General features: G+C 37.9%; 2 protein-coding genes across 15 annotated transcripts in view; both read right to left on the bottom strand.

Annotated features, from left to right (window-relative positions):
- The window catches only part of mark2b (MAP/microtubule affinity-regulating kinase 2b), a 46,632-nt gene extending 39,313 nt beyond the window's left edge, over window positions 1-7,319 (bottom strand). For 4 of the 13 annotated variants that reach the window (XM_077228203.1, XM_077228204.1, XM_077228209.1 and 1 more), the window contains exon 1: window positions 6,286-7,210. In XM_077228203.1, the coding sequence (XP_077084318.1) occupies window positions 6,286-6,333 (48 nt within the window). In that variant the 5' untranslated portion in view covers window positions 6,334-7,210. Of the gene's footprint in view, window positions 1-6,285 lie in introns of all 13 variants that reach the window. The other 9 variants (XM_077228205.1, XM_077228207.1, XM_077228208.1 and 6 more) reach the window with 6 other exon arrangements.
- A 152-nt stretch (window positions 7,320-7,471) lies between these two features.
- On the bottom strand, window positions 7,472-16,046 carry krcp (kelch repeat-containing protein). 2 transcript variants are annotated; one of them, XM_077228196.1, is made up of 13 exons: window positions 15,862-16,046; window positions 15,381-15,542; window positions 15,231-15,303; window positions 14,153-14,212; window positions 13,782-14,049; window positions 13,561-13,692; window positions 12,929-13,116; window positions 12,515-12,711; window positions 12,234-12,325; window positions 11,284-11,338; window positions 10,997-11,094; window positions 8,175-8,269; window positions 7,472-8,062 (listed from the first exon to the last, which is right to left on the bottom strand). In XM_077228196.1, exons 1-13 carry the CDS (start codon window positions 15,921-15,923, stop codon window positions 7,928-7,930), a joined length of 1,617 nt encoding a protein of 538 aa, XP_077084311.1. In that variant the 5' UTR covers window positions 15,924-16,046; the 3' UTR covers window positions 7,472-7,927. The 2 variants fall into 2 exon arrangements, with proteins under 2 accessions (XP_077084311.1, XP_077084312.1); XM_077228197.1 differs by having other exon boundaries at window positions 15,381-15,539.
- Window positions 16,047-16,418: the final 372 nt, after the last annotated feature.

The following is a 16,418-nucleotide window of genomic DNA, read 5'->3' as shown; positions in this document are numbered from 1 at the left end:
AAACCACAAATTATGAGCCATTTTCCCTTTTCTTTTGGCTGTTTGGTATGTAAGTGTTTGTTACTGCTGGTTGCCAAGGTAACAGAGTCTTAGACCTAAGTTAGCCTGGGGGTAAGGTGTCTAATTTTTTTTGGTCTTAATCAAGTCAGTCTTTATTTTTGTGAAACAGTCTAACTTGCATTAGACTAGTCTATGAGCAAATTTTAGACTTGTCTAAAACTATAGACCGGTCTGAAATAGCTTTGTGTAACCGGCCCCAGATTGAGTGGTACCCTCTCCTAATAAAAACTGCCCAGAAAGGTCTCAAAACAGTCACGCATTAATTCACCATATGAAATGCAAGCACTAATAAAAACTCGAAAAGGCACTGAGGTACTAAATAAATCAGTTCAGAAAAAACAAGCATTGACTCTATCCTCTACATGACGTCAAGCTCCTGAAATCAGAGAGAAGGCCTCGGCACTCCCTTCAGTCAACTTTACACCCAGTGCAACTGGAAAGGCCTGTTTACACACACAGAGCGTTTTAGACTCTGGACTTGATCTCAACACGATGACTCCATGCACGGCGTCGTAAAAAATGCAAAGCCGTGTGTAAATGTGATCCCTGTTCAAGTTGCTGAAGGTCAGGGAGCTAAAGAGGGTTTATAGTCCGCTGTGTTCAGTCTCATATTAAGCTAACACTTCAGCCATCCAAACTCTGTGCTTTCTGACAGTATTCAAATTCCTCCCCTTTCCAAAGGTAAATCTGGTCTCTTGTTTTTTTTTTTTTTTTTTTTACGATACTTTCATTTGTTGGGTGTGGTAGTTTCACAGAAATGTCAATGGCAAAGTTAATCTCAACTCAGAGTATGAGGTGACTGCCAGCTTTGAATATTTCCTTTCCACACTCTTTCTACTGCCTTTTTCCATCCTATATTTTGCATAGCTACCAAATTAATAGAACACTCATTCATGTGAATATGAGAGAAAAAATTACCATTTTCAGTGAATCCGAGTGCTGATGAACTTTTAAATCAGTTAGACTACAGTGTACAATATAAATCTATCTAGCAAATTAAGATCTCAAACCCTGTCAAAACGTCTGCATTGAGCAGAACAACACAAGAAATATCAACTGATATTAGAGCAATTCTAAAAAGTTCCACAAGTTGGTTGTCTAAATATAGTATCCACTTGATCAATACATTTACCAGAGCAGAGGTCAACCCTACTGTTACCAACAATGATTAAAAAGTCAATTTACAAATAACTAGCACTTGACTGATTATTATGTATGTGATTTGAATTTACCTTTTGTACACTAACTCATTACAACCAAAGGTTACATTGGAACGAAGCCTGCAACAAAGGCCGTGATTTTATGTCTTTGGGCACTTTCACATTCAAGCTTTTTGTGACTTGTTCATTAGGGTTGTAAGACTGCATTAAAGGCAGGTTTGATAAATGTGAACCACAGTGTTGTTCACTTTTGATTTGAAACTAATCCAGTTAGGAAGTGAATCATACTGAACCAGGGTTTGTCCTCGGTGAATAATGATCTTCGATTGTGGTGGACAAACACGGTCATCCACACACGCAGTACAAAGTACACTATCCAGGTGATCTGCGAGCCCAGAATTGACAATAAATCAAAAATAAATGCTGACACAGTGTGTAATATTAACTCATGCTATTTGTTCATGAAACAAAAACAATAACTGTAAGGGGAGATCATAAAACAAAGTGCTTACAATTTATGTAGAAAGTCACTGAGAGACTGATTTGAAAAGTTGGTAATGAAATTAACAACAAAAGTAACACATTACATAGAAAAAGTGGCAGGTGTGTTACTTTGCATTTACACTCCAAGGCTTAATGCACAGATCATTTGAAATCCAGTATCAGATTCATTTGTTCCATCCATTGCTATGGTTATCACTGTCAATCAGATTCAATCGTGCATTTAAATATGGTTGTCAATCCAGAAACTTTGCAATGTGTAGTTAGCAGCACGAAAAAAGAAAACGAGAAAAGATCGCTGCCATCATAATCACTGAACCTGTCAATTACAATGTGAGGTACTCCTGTTAACTCCTAATTAAGCGGTCTATGCTGTGCAATGAATCTCTTATTGTCATCGTGTTCATACTTTCACACGCATACAGAACTCGCGCCGAACAAAAACTCAGCCGACTCACCAGCTTGCAGCGGTTCTTGTACTGCAGAACAGCAGGTAGTGTCACATTAACAATCAAATAAGTCTCTGGCAGGACAAAGATTAATTTTGGCAGCAGCCAAAATATTTTCAATATAGGAAAAAACCCACATTTCAGTTCACTCTGTGACAATTATAGTTATAGCCCATGGCAGCTTTTTTACATGTAGGCTACAGCTTCTAAGTAGTTATATGTATAGGAAAAGACTAAAATCTCAAACTATTTGTCAAGAATATGTTTCAGTAACATTATTTCCAAACAGCAACCAAATCCGACAATAAAGGTATCATACAAATCTGGAAAAACAAATGTGCAAGTGCGTTCAAGAGTAAACAAATAGACAATGCCTTTATAAAAAAATGTGATTGGCTCTTTTACCTGAAAGCCAAGAAAGCCACAGTGAGTATTGTGATTTCTCTCATTCATTTTTCTATGATTGGTCCATCTCCCTCCTTATACTTCCTGTGATAAGGTATAGCTTTAACAAAAGAGACACAGGACATTGAAGAGGACATTGATAAAAATTGCAAGCTTCATTGGTTGGTAACAGTGGTAAAACTGCAAACTGTAGTTCTAACATTCATAAAGTATTTTGTCCAAAGCATTATCTACAAAAGCTATAAGCTGATTCTAGCCCAATTCATTTGCTCATATCACTAATACAAAATTAATTATGACGTATCTGAAAAGATGCAGCAAGACTCACATATTTTACTTAACTTACATATTTTATTTCTAACAGAACCAACAATTTGAATTCACAGAGACAAAAAAACCCAAAACAATATACAATGATGGCACCCATACTTTATAACCTGCTCTTTCACCTGTATTTTCCTTTTGTTCTCTATGTCAATACTGGCCTTTGTTTGTGTATATATAAAACGTGGATATTACTGAAGTTAAATCAAGTGTGGGAAAAAATTTTTTTAATAGAATTATTTTTTACATGATGATCAATTCAATCTTTCAGAATTGAAACGTTTAGTTATATTCTACTCTAAATGAAACAGTAGCTAATACAACAGAGCTGCTTAAATTACAAGATTATGTATTTTAAAGAGGCATTTGTGCATCTCAATGAGTTATAAATCCAGGAATTACTATAATCAGTCACTTGCCAACCATCCTAATAGATGACATGATGATGGATTGTTTATATCTAAGCATCTCAAAAGATTACATACCTGCAATGCCATCTAGTCCTTGCAGATCAGCTTTGACTGACCGGATAATATCAGGATTACTACTTTCACATTCATAACAAACTGCTGCCATTTAAAAAAAAAAAAAAAAACTTTATTCCAATGAAATGACATGCTTAGTGGAGCAAGACGTGCTAATGGAGTAAATCACTGCAGTGGAAAACTGAGTCTTTGAGACTGATCAGGGTCGGCGGACCCAACAGAGATCTGTGGTAGTATGGAGGATGTCCAAACACCACACCACTGAGACACATTTTGAGGACTTCACCAAGACATGATCTGTAAAACCAAGCAGGTGGACAGACGAGCCACTAAAGATACAGCGATGAGGATAAATAATGACAGTAAGATAGAATTACAACAGGAGAAAAGATGTTCATTTTGTATTTAAAGGGATGGTTCACCGAAACATAAAAATTCGGTTATCATTTACTCTTCACAGAGTTCCAACGATTAACATAAAAGGAGGTATTTTGAAGAATTGTTTTTGTTCATTCAATGAAATTCCGTGGTGTCCCAAATAACTGACTTTCACTGTATGAACATAAAACAGACATTTGAGAGAGAGTAAATGATCACAGATTTTCCTTTTTAGGTAAACTATCCCAAAAATAGTGATTTTCGACAGAGACAATATAGATTATTCAGAAAAGCTCAGTCATAAAACCTCTCAGTGACACCCCATACTTTTCAATACACTGATGGTTATAACGGCCAAATGCTACCAAAACACTTCAAAATCAACATAAAACATCATTAGCAATGTGGTATATTTCCAAGTGCCACTGCCACAGCATATTGGTGTTCTATACCAGAATTAAATCAGACCAAACAAGAATTTGCAATAGATTGTGGACGACTCCTGAAACAATGCCAGTCACCCTCTTTTAATTAGGCCTTTCGAATGGGATATGGAAAACGAAGGTCCAGTTCACCCTCAAGAACATCTTGATGTATTTCTTAAATCTTGCAGTCAAAAATGTGCAATTATTATCTGTTGCCAACTAGTATCCAATTCCATGTTGTCAGTTTACTTTGTTTAAATTTAAATTTGTAGCAAATGCCTAAAACAAAGCAACATTAACATTATCTGCCCAACCCACAGCCCAGGTGACGTCAGCTGAAAATTTTAACAAACATTTTGCCTTTGAAATAACATGCACTCATTAATAAAACTGTGTATTAATAAAGCAATTAAGGCCATATTTGATTGAATGTTGAGTCAATGGACACCGAGTTCCTAAACCGCATGATTTAGCCAAAACATCAGAACGCAGAGGTTTGAAGATGAGAAACAGGTGAGGGCCCTTTCTCTCAATCTAAATCTGTGTTTGTGGGGTCTGCGATTTCAGGGAACTGTAACACAAGCTTGTGGTGTCAGGTCACAGTATCAGCAAGGTGACATACTGAGTTACTGAGGACAAGGAAACCCTGTGTTAACACTTATTGGGGTGGTGTGCTTTTCAGACATGGATGCCACAATGCTGGAGAACAGAGTCGCAGGCCAAATGGTCCTCAATTCAGGCTGAACACCAAGGTCTGTGAAACCCCTATTGAACAAAAAGGCCATGTTTGTGTAACCCATGTGTATTAAAATAAACACTGCAATTAAATAGTCAATAGAGAAACAGCACAATGAATGACAGATAAAATTCCCAAAGATGCTAAGCTTAGTCCAAGTCATAAACAAACACACTGTTCCAAGTTTGATTTTTTTTTTTATGCAAAGCATCCTTCCCTGTGCCTGAACAAACCAGATGATGCAAAATAACACATTTTCATACCTCTCCTCCTACATAGCAGGCTGAAACTCACCCACAACCTGACTAGTATGATTACCACCAGTGATTCATTCCTCACACTCTTCCTCTGCTAAAACAGACATACTCTGAAGAAGAGGTTAGAGATCTCAGAGAGGGCATCCAGAGAGCTGGACAAGGATATAAAGTCCTTCGTTTTTCATTAAGCCACTTAGCGGAAAACACACACGTTAGCGCTGCCTGTATTGTATGTAGCTCATTCAGCATTAGTCACACTGGCATGAGTTATTAATGAGCACCGAATCTGTCCTCATCCTCCTCACTCTGAATGGCTCAATTTTCCATTTTCTGGCACTCGCACCGCAATCTGTGCCTTATCACATTGAGAGGGGCAAGGCTGGATATTCTTATTGCCAGTGTCTTCCTGGTTCCCAAGTGAAACGCACTACCTGTTTACTGATTTTCTCATTAGACCAGTGGTTCTAAACCTTTTTGACTGTCTACAACATTTGAGATCCCTGCCCTGCTTTATTATTTACAGAAATTAGGAGTATCTGTAGATATAATTCAAATTAAAATAATAAAACAGTTGAATTTCAGAAGCTTGGGTGTGACTGAAAATAAATAAGAAATGTTTTTAGTAGTTTTAGCTTATTTTAAATTATCTTGATTCTTGAGGCCCTCTTGGAAATTTCCTGAGGGCCCCAGTCCCCTGGTTGAAAATCACCAGTATAGACAGGTCTAAAAACTAATATAACTTCATTGTATTTACAGACTAAATTGTACTGATATAGCAGAGTACTCTGAAAATCCCATCAGTTTGGCGTAATAATAATCAGTTTATCCATTGAACAAAATGACTTTAAAAACACTAGTAAGAAACCAGATTTACAACATCTACAGCGAGGAACATGAAAGTTACATTGAAAAGCCAGTCAATGAACAGATAAGGGAAGTCATGTTGAGTCAGGGAAACTCTTCCTGAACAAACTTTCACCTGCATTTCAGCTCGACAAGCTTGAAGAAAATACAATTTAATAGAAAGAATGACGTAATTCCAAACAATAAACACCGTAACACAATACATATTAGTTTATGTGCAGTCAGTCAAGATATGTCTCACCTGGCTGGATGAATTTTCTATAACACCAACTCCTCCTCGGGTTGTCATTTTCGCCCAGGTATTCTCAAAAACAGGGCCACGAGGGAAAAAAATAAATGGAAAATAAATCGTTTTTAGTGGTTGACAAGCATTTATAAGCTTGCCTTTACAGGCTATCCGTCTGTTCTGACAGTAGTAACGTTAATCAGTGTTGCTAGCTAGCTTGAACTAGCCACGCAGACAGAGATCAACAAGTTGAAGCCCAACATCAGTCCATATGTGGAGAAAAAACTTGTATTAAAGTCTCCAGTTGAAAATAAACAGCAGGTCCTTGATGAGGATTTATGACTGTCTTCTTGGAGAGACTAACATGGAGCTGACTTACACTTATATTTGTTTCCGAACGAAATGAGCTAGTTTAAAAACAATTCATATCCTCACAGGTCTTAAAAATGACAGAGAATAAAGACATGAAAGGAAAAGTATCTCTCTGCGAGCGATATGAAGTGTTAGGCCAACCAAAAATCACAATTTTACCGACCTTCAAAACAATTAGTGTCAACAAAAGGTGAAAAAAAAAATACCTCAACCGTCAGTTTGAGATCGAAACAAACGTGGCTGGACTGAACACGGATATAAAGGAAATCAAATGCGAGTGCTGAGAATGAAGGACTAGCTAGCAGACGTAAGATTGATTTCAAAAATCCAGAAAAACCCTCATGATCCACGAAACCGTCTTCTGCCACTCACGGGATCCAGGTGACCAAAGGCTCTTGAATGAAAGGAGTCGTCTGAGGGCTCGTATCCAGAGAGAAACATCCAGTCAGGTAGTAAAATCCATGCTTGGCTTTGGGGCTGTGGAGAAATGGGCTTCACTGGAGGCGGATCGGTGTCGTACTGCGGCCGAGCTGCTCAAACGCTCGTGCCTGATACCGGAACAAGCGCGAGAGGCAACATGGCCGATCTCCGGATTGGGGGGGCTGAACGGGGAGGGGCGGCGGCGGATCCGTGCACGGTTACTCTTGGCGTCAGTCGGTGCTCGCATACGGCGTAACGGCGACTGTAGACGTAGGGTGACATCATGCGGTCGTTGTTTCCGTGGAGATTTTGAAATTTAGCAGATGCATGGACACAGCTAACAGTATCTGTGTGACTGACCTGCTGTGTGATTGAATCAAAGTGTTAGAATAACTAAAGAAAATAGGCATTTGAATTTTTAAAGAACGTTTAATTTTGAACAGGTTTGCTGCGACAGTATTTACAGCGAAATCATAATTTTACTAAGACTTTAAAAAAGAAGCTTAATCTAAAAGCATGTATATACAAAACGGACACCAAAAAAGCTTTTCATTGATCAAACCTGAATCCTTTCATGGAATAAACAAGAAAACAAATCTCTACCTAATGATGTTTGAAGTATTCTGAAGAAAACAGCCCACTCTTACTGATCTATAATAATAATAATGGGCTTGTATCACAAATCATAACATTATAGACTAATTCCCAAGGGCTGAGCATAAACTTGTTAAAAAAAGGATGATATAATGCAAATACCTGAGTGAAAGTGTAATACACCTCTTAAATAAGCCACAATCAAACCACAACGAACAAAATCTGAAACAGCATAAAAAAAGCTTGTAAAACTGAATTGTGATCCAAGTGTTTAGTCTCTTCTTAGCTCTTCTACTGGCATAGTGAAAAGGTCGGAGAAGAAGCTTCCTTCGTTGTCACCTCCACCAAAAACCAACAGCGTTTGTGCAGCTGATTCTGGAAGTTCCTCCTCTTCATCTATAGATCCCTTTCAAGCAAAGACACTACTATTAAAGGTCTAAGCAGTGAAAATCAATAGCCATCATAATGAACCGAAACCACTTTATAAAAGGTGTCCATAATGTTTTTGTTTTTTTTACCTTTCTGCATGTGGTGGGCATGGTAATGATGGAATGTCCAGCTCGGGGAACAGAATTGAGGTGGGGCAGAAACAGAGATGACCAGCAACTAGTGTCTGGAGTAAAAAAAAAAAAAACATTACAAATAATAGTAAAAGCTAGTTGCTTTGAAAGGAATATTCCAGGTTCAATACAACCTTTAAATCAATCAAAAAGCATTTATGGGATGTGACAACATGCACTACAAATCCAAAGTTTGGGGTCAATAAGATTTTTAAAGAAAGTTATAACTTATTCAGCGATTTACAAACTTATAATGTTATAAAGGATTTTTATTGCAAATAAAGCTGTTCTTTTGAACTTTCTATTCATCAGTCCTGAAAAATATAGCAGCACAAAAGTTTTCAACATTGAAAATAATAATGAATGAATGTTTCTTGAGCATCAAATCACCATATTAGAATGATTTCTGAAAGATCATGCGACACTACAGACTGGAGTAATGATGCTGAAAATGTAGCTTCAGTATTACAGGCATGGACAATGAAACTGAAACGCTGACCAATACAGTGCTGGAGGTTTCCTGCCTATATATATGCGTGGACTGGAGGCCAATTTTCTCTGATTTTACATTCCATCAGTACGAGCAGAGTGTGAAGGTTGAATTAACAGAGCAATACCACAGCTGTACATAAAATATTGCTAAACCACAAAACATACAGTAATGGGAGACATTTCAGAGTTCAAGAGGTCTCGCTTCTCGCTGACACATCTGTGACTAGGACAGCAAGTCTTTGTGGTGTATTGAGAGCTATTGTATCCATGAGGAAATGACGGCATACCACCACGTATGACAAACCACATCCAACAAGAGTAAAGGTCCTTGCAGACGGAGTCCGAATGTTTTTATGGCGGATGAAAGTTTCGGACAAATTTTTTTTCTTTTCGTTTTTTGCATCTGTATCAAGCATTTTGAGAGGTGTTTTGACAAATGAGAGCCACCAAATGACGAATATGGAAAAACGCATACGAAAATTTCGGACTCAGTGTGCAAGGAGCTTAATGGGATAGTTCACCCAAAAATGAAAATTCTGTCAGTATTTACTCACACTCATGTTGTTCCAACCCCGTAAGACCTTCGTTCATCTTTGGAACACGAATTAAGATATTTTTGATTAAATCTGAGAGCTTGATCACTCTTCCATAGGCTTCTAAGGGATTGACACTTGCCAGCCCCGAAAAGTTATTAAAGACATCGTTAAAATAGTCCAAGTGACTACAGTGGCTCAATCTTAAGTTTATCAAGCGACAAGAATACTTTTTGTGCGCAAAAACAAACAAAAATAACGACTTTATTTCAACTATTTATTTCCTTCTCTGTGGGCTTCTAGTCAGTTAACGTAGTATGATTGCGTAGAGCTACGTCACACGTGGGCTCACTATTGGCCGACGCTGGTCATGTTTGTGATGCGTGTGACGTACAACAACAGAAGCTTACGCTATAACACTAGTGAACTGACTCGAGGCCCACAGAGAAAGAAATGAATAGTTGAAATAAAGTTGTTATTTTTGTTTGTTTTTTGCACACAAAGTATTCTCGTCATTTGATAAACTTAGGATTGAGCCACTGTAGTCACTTGGACTATTTTAACAATGTCTTTAATGACTTTGAGGAACAAGTGTCAATCCCTTAAGAAGCCTATGGAGGAGTGATCCAGCTCTCAGATTTAATCCAAAATATCTTCATTTTTGTTCCGAAGATGAACGAAGGTCTTATGGGGTTGGAACAACATGAGGATGAGTATATACTGACAGAATTTTCATTTTTGGGTGAACTATCCCTTTAACTGTTGACGCAAGGGGAAGCTGTCTGAAAGGGATGTCCAGGCACTTACCCAGATGGTATCCAAAAAAACAAAACCACAGCTGCCCAACTCACTGCAGAATGTAATGCCCACCTTGACTCTCCTGTTTCCAACATAACTGTTCATTGGGATCTCCAAAGAGTCAATATTCATGGTCGGGCTGCTATAGCTAAACCTTTGGTCACTTGTGCTAATGCCAAAGACAGTTTCAATGGTGCCAATAGTTATCTGATGAGTCCACTTCACAGTGTTACACACACCCAAGTTACAGTGTAGAGAAACCCCAAAGAGTTTTAACATGGGGTGGATCAGTGATGGTTTGGGCTGCGATATCATGGTATTCCCTACTGTGCTTGATGGGTACTTCACTGCCAAGGACTACCGAAACATTCAGGAGGACCCTGGGGTGTCATGTATCAGCATGCACCAATACACACAGCAAGACTTGTGACAGAATGGTTCGATGAACAAGAAAGTGAAATTGAACATCTCCCACGGTTTGCACAGTCACCAGAAATAAAAAAAATTGAGCCACTTTGGGGTATTTTGGAGGAGCAAGTCAGAAAACATTTTCCTCCACCAGCATCACATAGTGAACTGGCCACTGTTCTGGAAGAGGAATGGCTCAAAATCCCTCTAGCCACTGTGAAGGACTTGGATCTGCCATTCCCAAGAAGAAATTATGCTGTACTGGCAGCAAAAGGAGGTCCTACACCATACTAATAAATTTGTCACTTTATTTTTCAACTTGTCAAACAAGATGTCAATGCCTTGTATATAAATAAACAAAAACAGTTACTTAAAATTGTAATACAATTTCATAGTATTATTGTTTTTTACTGTATTTTTTATCAAATAAATACAGCTTTGAGCAAAAAATACTTATATTACCGACCCCAAATTTATAAACAGTATTAGTGTATATACTGTATACCAGAGTCCTGGAAGTGGAATTGGGGCAAAAAAACTTAGTGTCACCTGTGTTGAAGATGAATGCGTCGCTCAGTGCATTGTTCCCATTGTAGCCGCCATGGATCAGGAAGTTGCAGTCTGAAAGAACCGCACAGCCATGCCAGCTGTGATACAGTATGGAACAGGTATAAATTACATAAAGGTTGATCAAGATGCTCAATCATGTAACCATTATAATAAGACAACTGAAATTCTGTTATACATTTTGTTTGCTGTTGAGAGCATGTTTTCAAGGAACAAAATAAATGTTTTGTAGTACAATTTACTCTAAGAATAAATTATGTTTTAAATACCTTCTAGGAGAGGGGGCAGTCCCACTTGTCTTCACAGCAGAAAACTCCATCAAGCCTGAAATAGGATGTGACAATGTGCTATTTTAAGCTGACTACTACACTTTTTCAAGAGCGCTTCAGTAATTAACGTGTTAAACAGTATTATACCAAGTATTAAATATGCAGAAAATCTACACGGATCTGAATAATGGAAGTATAACAGTATTATATAGAAACTGTGCAGAACAATGGATATATCTACCATGTAAAACATGTCTAGTAGAGTTTTTTTTAGTAATTTAACAGTACTGAAATTACTTCTATAAGTGTCAAAACATCTCCTTCCAGCAGCGGTTGCATTAAACTTTCTCATTCTCCGTCATTTTGACAGACAGGGTCTAAAAATTCCGTCATAATCTATTATTATCCATCATTTTAATGATAATAAGAGACATTTAATTATTTAAAGAGAACAGAGGAACAGAGACTGTACATCAATTTTCATCTTCAACACCACATAGAGCAGATGAATGTTTGTTTTTCTGCAGTGACAATTGCAGTACAATTACGATAAACACGTTAAAAAAAAATGAACTGAACTACTAAACTCAATTTAGTAGTATGACTTTCTCTATCTGCCTGAGCTTGCATCCGCATCAGTCCCTCTTTTATCAACATGATCAAAACTATTCGGCCGTCCGAAGAAACTTCAAACTCACCTGATTATGTAATCGCTAATTAATATGCTAATTAATACGCTTACAATAGATCACCCTCAAAATGACAGATTCAGGTTTTTCCCATAGATGCTAAAACAATTCAGTCAATGTCAGAAAATATATAGACTACTGCATTCCAGTGACTTTACACATTTAGTTATTCCTTATTTTTCCCCAATAAGACATCACAGTGAGAAACCAAATTAAAATCAAATAAGTCTTGAAAAGAGTAACAATTCTTGCCATGTTTACCAAGATCTAGCATGAACATGTCATTGAAGCAGACAGGGGTGTCCCATCCGCCAAACACAAAGATCCTGCCCTGCATCACACATGCTGAGTGCCTGCACAAATTAATCAAAATCTGTTCAAGTCAGAAAGAAAATACTCATATGCCACATGTACAGCTGAATTTTATTTTAAATATCACTATCATTCATGCAATTAATGAAGTATTACAAATCTCAAAATGTTGCTAATGTAACTTTAAAAGACTACTTTGATTTTTTTTAAACAGACATGAACAGCCCTACCCAGAGCGTGGAGCAGGCTTCTCTCCATTGACAATGGGTTGATACCAGATGGCCATATCAGGGTTAAAGATGTAGATGGAGTCACTGCAGCCGTCTGGTTCTGGATGTGGCCGAGGAAACACTCCTCCAAACACAAAGAGCTCTCCCCGGAACATACTGCAGCTGTGGTAAGCCAGAGGAGGCACTTTTCCCTGCGCCTAAAGAGGTCAACGAAATCCAAAAGAGCCTTTAAGTATATTCAGAACCCACTGGCTAATGAAATGAGATTTGCATTTACTATGGACAAGAAAAAGATGACATCTATAACAAAAACAAATCGTATGTGCCTAGTCATGTGTTGCAGTAATACCATACAGTTCTGTGAGACTTTTAAAGATAATTGACAGGGGTTTGTTGAATAAATTGCAGACTAACCTCTACCAAAGTCCAACGCCAGCTTTGTGTGTCTAAGATGTGAACATCATTAAACCATTTCTTATGCTTTGAGCCACCAAACACAAAGATACGCTTAGACTCCGGATCATAGGTTGCTGTGTGACCAATTCGGGCCTCAGGGGTCGGTCCTTCTGCCAGGGTTTCAGCAGGTACCCAAGAAAGATCCTCTAAAAAAAGAAAAAGTCTCCATGAAATCAAAATGAACAATGTTGCAGTATTTATTATACATACTGTATGAAAATTATTATCTGTGACATTTTTTTTATTCAAGTGCCCTCATTATCTTTAATCAAAATAACTTTTTCTCCCTCTTTCAGCAGCATCTCTTTTCTAATCTGATTATGTTTTTACCGATAACTTGTCACTCACATGAGATCATAGCAATAGCAAACCACAAGGATCCATTCAATTCCCAATGGACAAATCAAGTCCCAACCTAAATTTTTTTCTTGTTCGAGACATCGTTTCACTCGGATATGCATCACAATAGGGAAGAAAAGAACATTTCATGACGACTTTAAGAGCGGAGTTATATCTTCCAAGTGATAGCAGATCTAATAATATAATAACAAAATTACAATCTATTGACATGGTGAGACAGAATTTTTTACCTGGGCACAGTTTCCAGATGGGGTCTTTGCAGAACTGCATTCTGGATCCTTGTCCTCCAATCAAAATGGCTGTCTGAGGATCAATGGGACAGAGAGTCTGACCCCAGCGACCTGACGGATTGTCCAATGGAGCTGGAAAAGAAGTATTGCCAAACATAAAATAACTATCATAAGACATTATTAATACACCCCACATGCAAGCAATGAAAAAATTCACTCACCAGTCTTTGAGGGGGTTTTGGCCTGCTTGCCTTTAGCCTTGTGGCTTTGAGAACTGGAAGTTGCAGTCTGTTCCTCCTTTTGAGAGAACAGACGTGTTTGACCTCCACGAGGATTGTTCTTGCCCCGTCTGTGAGGCGTTGCCTTTTCTGAGGCGTTAGGGCAGATGTTCTCCTTTCCTCTCCCTTCATTGATTTCTTCTTCCTCCTCTCCCTGAGACCACTTCCTCTTGCCTGGACACTCCCTTAATACAGGTGCTGTAGAGTTGCACTAAAAACAATGCATTGAGAGAAAACACTGCAGGTAAGTACCAGCAAGCACAGAGTGGATCTATCAAAAGCAAGTTAAAATCGGTATAACAGGCTAAACTTACCTCTGGAGTGCATTCCATCTGTGAAACAGTCAACACTGGATCCAAGAAATCACTAGTACCCTTTGGAAAACAGGATTATGGGTAAGTTCGTTGTCGCAATCAGATATGCACAGGTTTACAGACTTCACACAAAATTGTTGAATTTTACTTCTTAAATATTATGTATATTTTGATTAAAGGGGTCATGCAAAAATTTTTTAAACAGAACCGAAGATACTACAATCTTTGCTGAAAGCTTAAAGGAATAATTCACCTATAATTGAAAATTCTGTAATCATTTACTCACCCTTAAGTTGTTCCAAACGTGCATTAAGTACTTTCTTCTGTTAAACACACAATTGCTGGTCTCCATTGACTTCCATAGTATAGAAAAAATACTATGGAAGTCAACTGGGACAAGAAACTATTTGGGTACCAACATTCTTCAAAATATCTTCTTTTGTGTTCAGCACAAGAAAGAAATTAGTACAGGTTTGGAACAACTTAAGGCTGAGTAAATGATGACGGAATTTTCATTTTTAGGTGAACTATCCCTTTAAGCAAAGATTATAGCATCTTCAGTTCAGTTAAAAACATTTTAAATTAATTTATTCTGGAGATTTTCCCTTAAAGTCTTTTCTTCTGTATTTTGATGTACATCCAAGTGAAACGTATCAATGAAAAGCATCACTTGTTTCAATACATCTCTTGTTCATTGGACGGAGGTAGATTTAAATGTGAGCTTGAATGTAATGAGTTTAATCAAACTAAATAATAATAACAAGTTACATTTATATAGAGCTTTTCTCGGCACTTAAAGCACTTTGCATAGAAGGGGGGAATCTCCTCAACCACCACCTGGATGATGCGAAGGCAGCCATACCATAACGGCAGCCAGAACGGCCATCACACACCAGCTTATTGGTGGAGAGGAGACAGAGTGAGGATGCCAATCAGTATATATGGGGATTAAATGATTGGAAAAATCTGGCATGTGTTGTTATATTATAATATAATATTGTTCATAGTAAGATCAATAAGATTTTTATTTTATTTTCATGCAGTCTGTGCTTAAATCTTTGTAGAGTCTCTTACTTACCCCAATGAGTTTGACAGTTAAGGTTGCTCCACTGGACCAGACTCCATCTTCACCAGCTTCCCATGACAGACATCTGAGGAGAGTGAAGGTTTAGATTAAAGGTTCCAACTAAAATATTCTATATTGATTTGACACAAACAGTAAACTTACTTATTGAATGGTGTTAGTTTTCCCATATTAATGGGTATGTCCCTCTCATCAGCAAGTTCCACAGAGATTGAGTCTCGCTTTCCCCAGTCTCCTCTGGAGAAGAGAACCAGCAGCTGAACACTAGGCTGGATCTCAACTGAGCTCTGCCACCCATCACGTCTGCTGTGGATATTAAATCATGTATAACTGGGACAGGTAGCTACAATACAGTTGATATTTTGTCCGTCTTCGTAGTTTTTTCTGTTTCCCGCAAGAATTTCACGAGGCGGGAGACAGAAAGTAAGTTATGCATTGCACTTTCGACGCTTGCATGATTCAAATCATTGCTTAATTATAATAATAAAATGAAGCTATCTGAATACATTTCATGCATTAAAACCATTTTAATCACTGGAAGCATGTGCAGCTTGAGTTGCATTAAAATAATAAAAATAGAGAGTCCAATGCATTTCCCATGTTTGTTTATCTCAGTGAACTTTACCTTAAAATCTTCTGTGGTGGCTCATCTACTCCAAATATTGCATAGACGCCAAAATCCTCCATTTTAACAATTTTAAGTTGACACTCTCCAACAGAACAGATACAAAAAACAGTAAATTGGCTAAACTCCGATGAGCAGAGCTCTATCTCCCGCCGACCTGACCCACAATAAATATAAAACCCGCGCCACCGCCACTACGTTTCATTCACGAGGCGCAGTGATTGGATGAAGGGGCCGAGGCGCAATGCATTCGACCAATCCTAAAGAAGAAGCAAGCGGCTTCCTGTTGTTGCAATGTTGATTGCTAGGTGAAGTCAGCCAATGGTTGAATGACTTTATAACAGGCGGGATGATGCATGCTCGTCATGGAGGAGGGACATTCTTGTGTTGGTCAAATATGGGTTGGTTACCTATGAAGAGAAGAGAATTTCATCTCACACATCAGAAAGTGAGATGCAGTTAAATTGTTCCTTATTATATATACCGGAATAAATGTTTCTCTTGATAATTTTTTTATATTAAAATATAATCTTAGACCTACAACATCACACTGTCCG

The sequence above is a fragment of the Siphateles boraxobius genome, unplaced genomic scaffold (assembly GCF_051911475.1).
Source record: "Siphateles boraxobius isolate OS27281-9 unplaced genomic scaffold, OSU_SipBor_1 130, whole genome shotgun sequence".
Lineage (NCBI taxonomy): Eukaryota > Metazoa > Chordata > Actinopteri > Cypriniformes > Leuciscidae > Siphateles > Siphateles boraxobius.
Note: the sequence above shows the minus strand (reverse complement) of the source record. Positions and strands in the feature narration are given on the sequence as shown.

Excerpts from the sequence above, each read along its gene's own strand:
- krcp (XM_077228196.1), bottom strand. The coding sequence starts at position 15,923 with ATGGAGGATTTTGGCGTCTATGCAATATTTGGAGTAGATGAGCCACCA. Across the intron at positions 8,270-10,996 it reads CGCATTCATCTTCAACACAG|ACACTAGTTGCTGGTCATCT; the intron begins GTGACACTAAGT and ends TTTTTACTCCAG. Across the intron at positions 8,063-8,174 it reads TGCCCACCACATGCAGAAAG|GGATCTATAGATGAAGAGGA; the intron begins GTAAAAAAAACA and ends TTTGCTTGAAAG.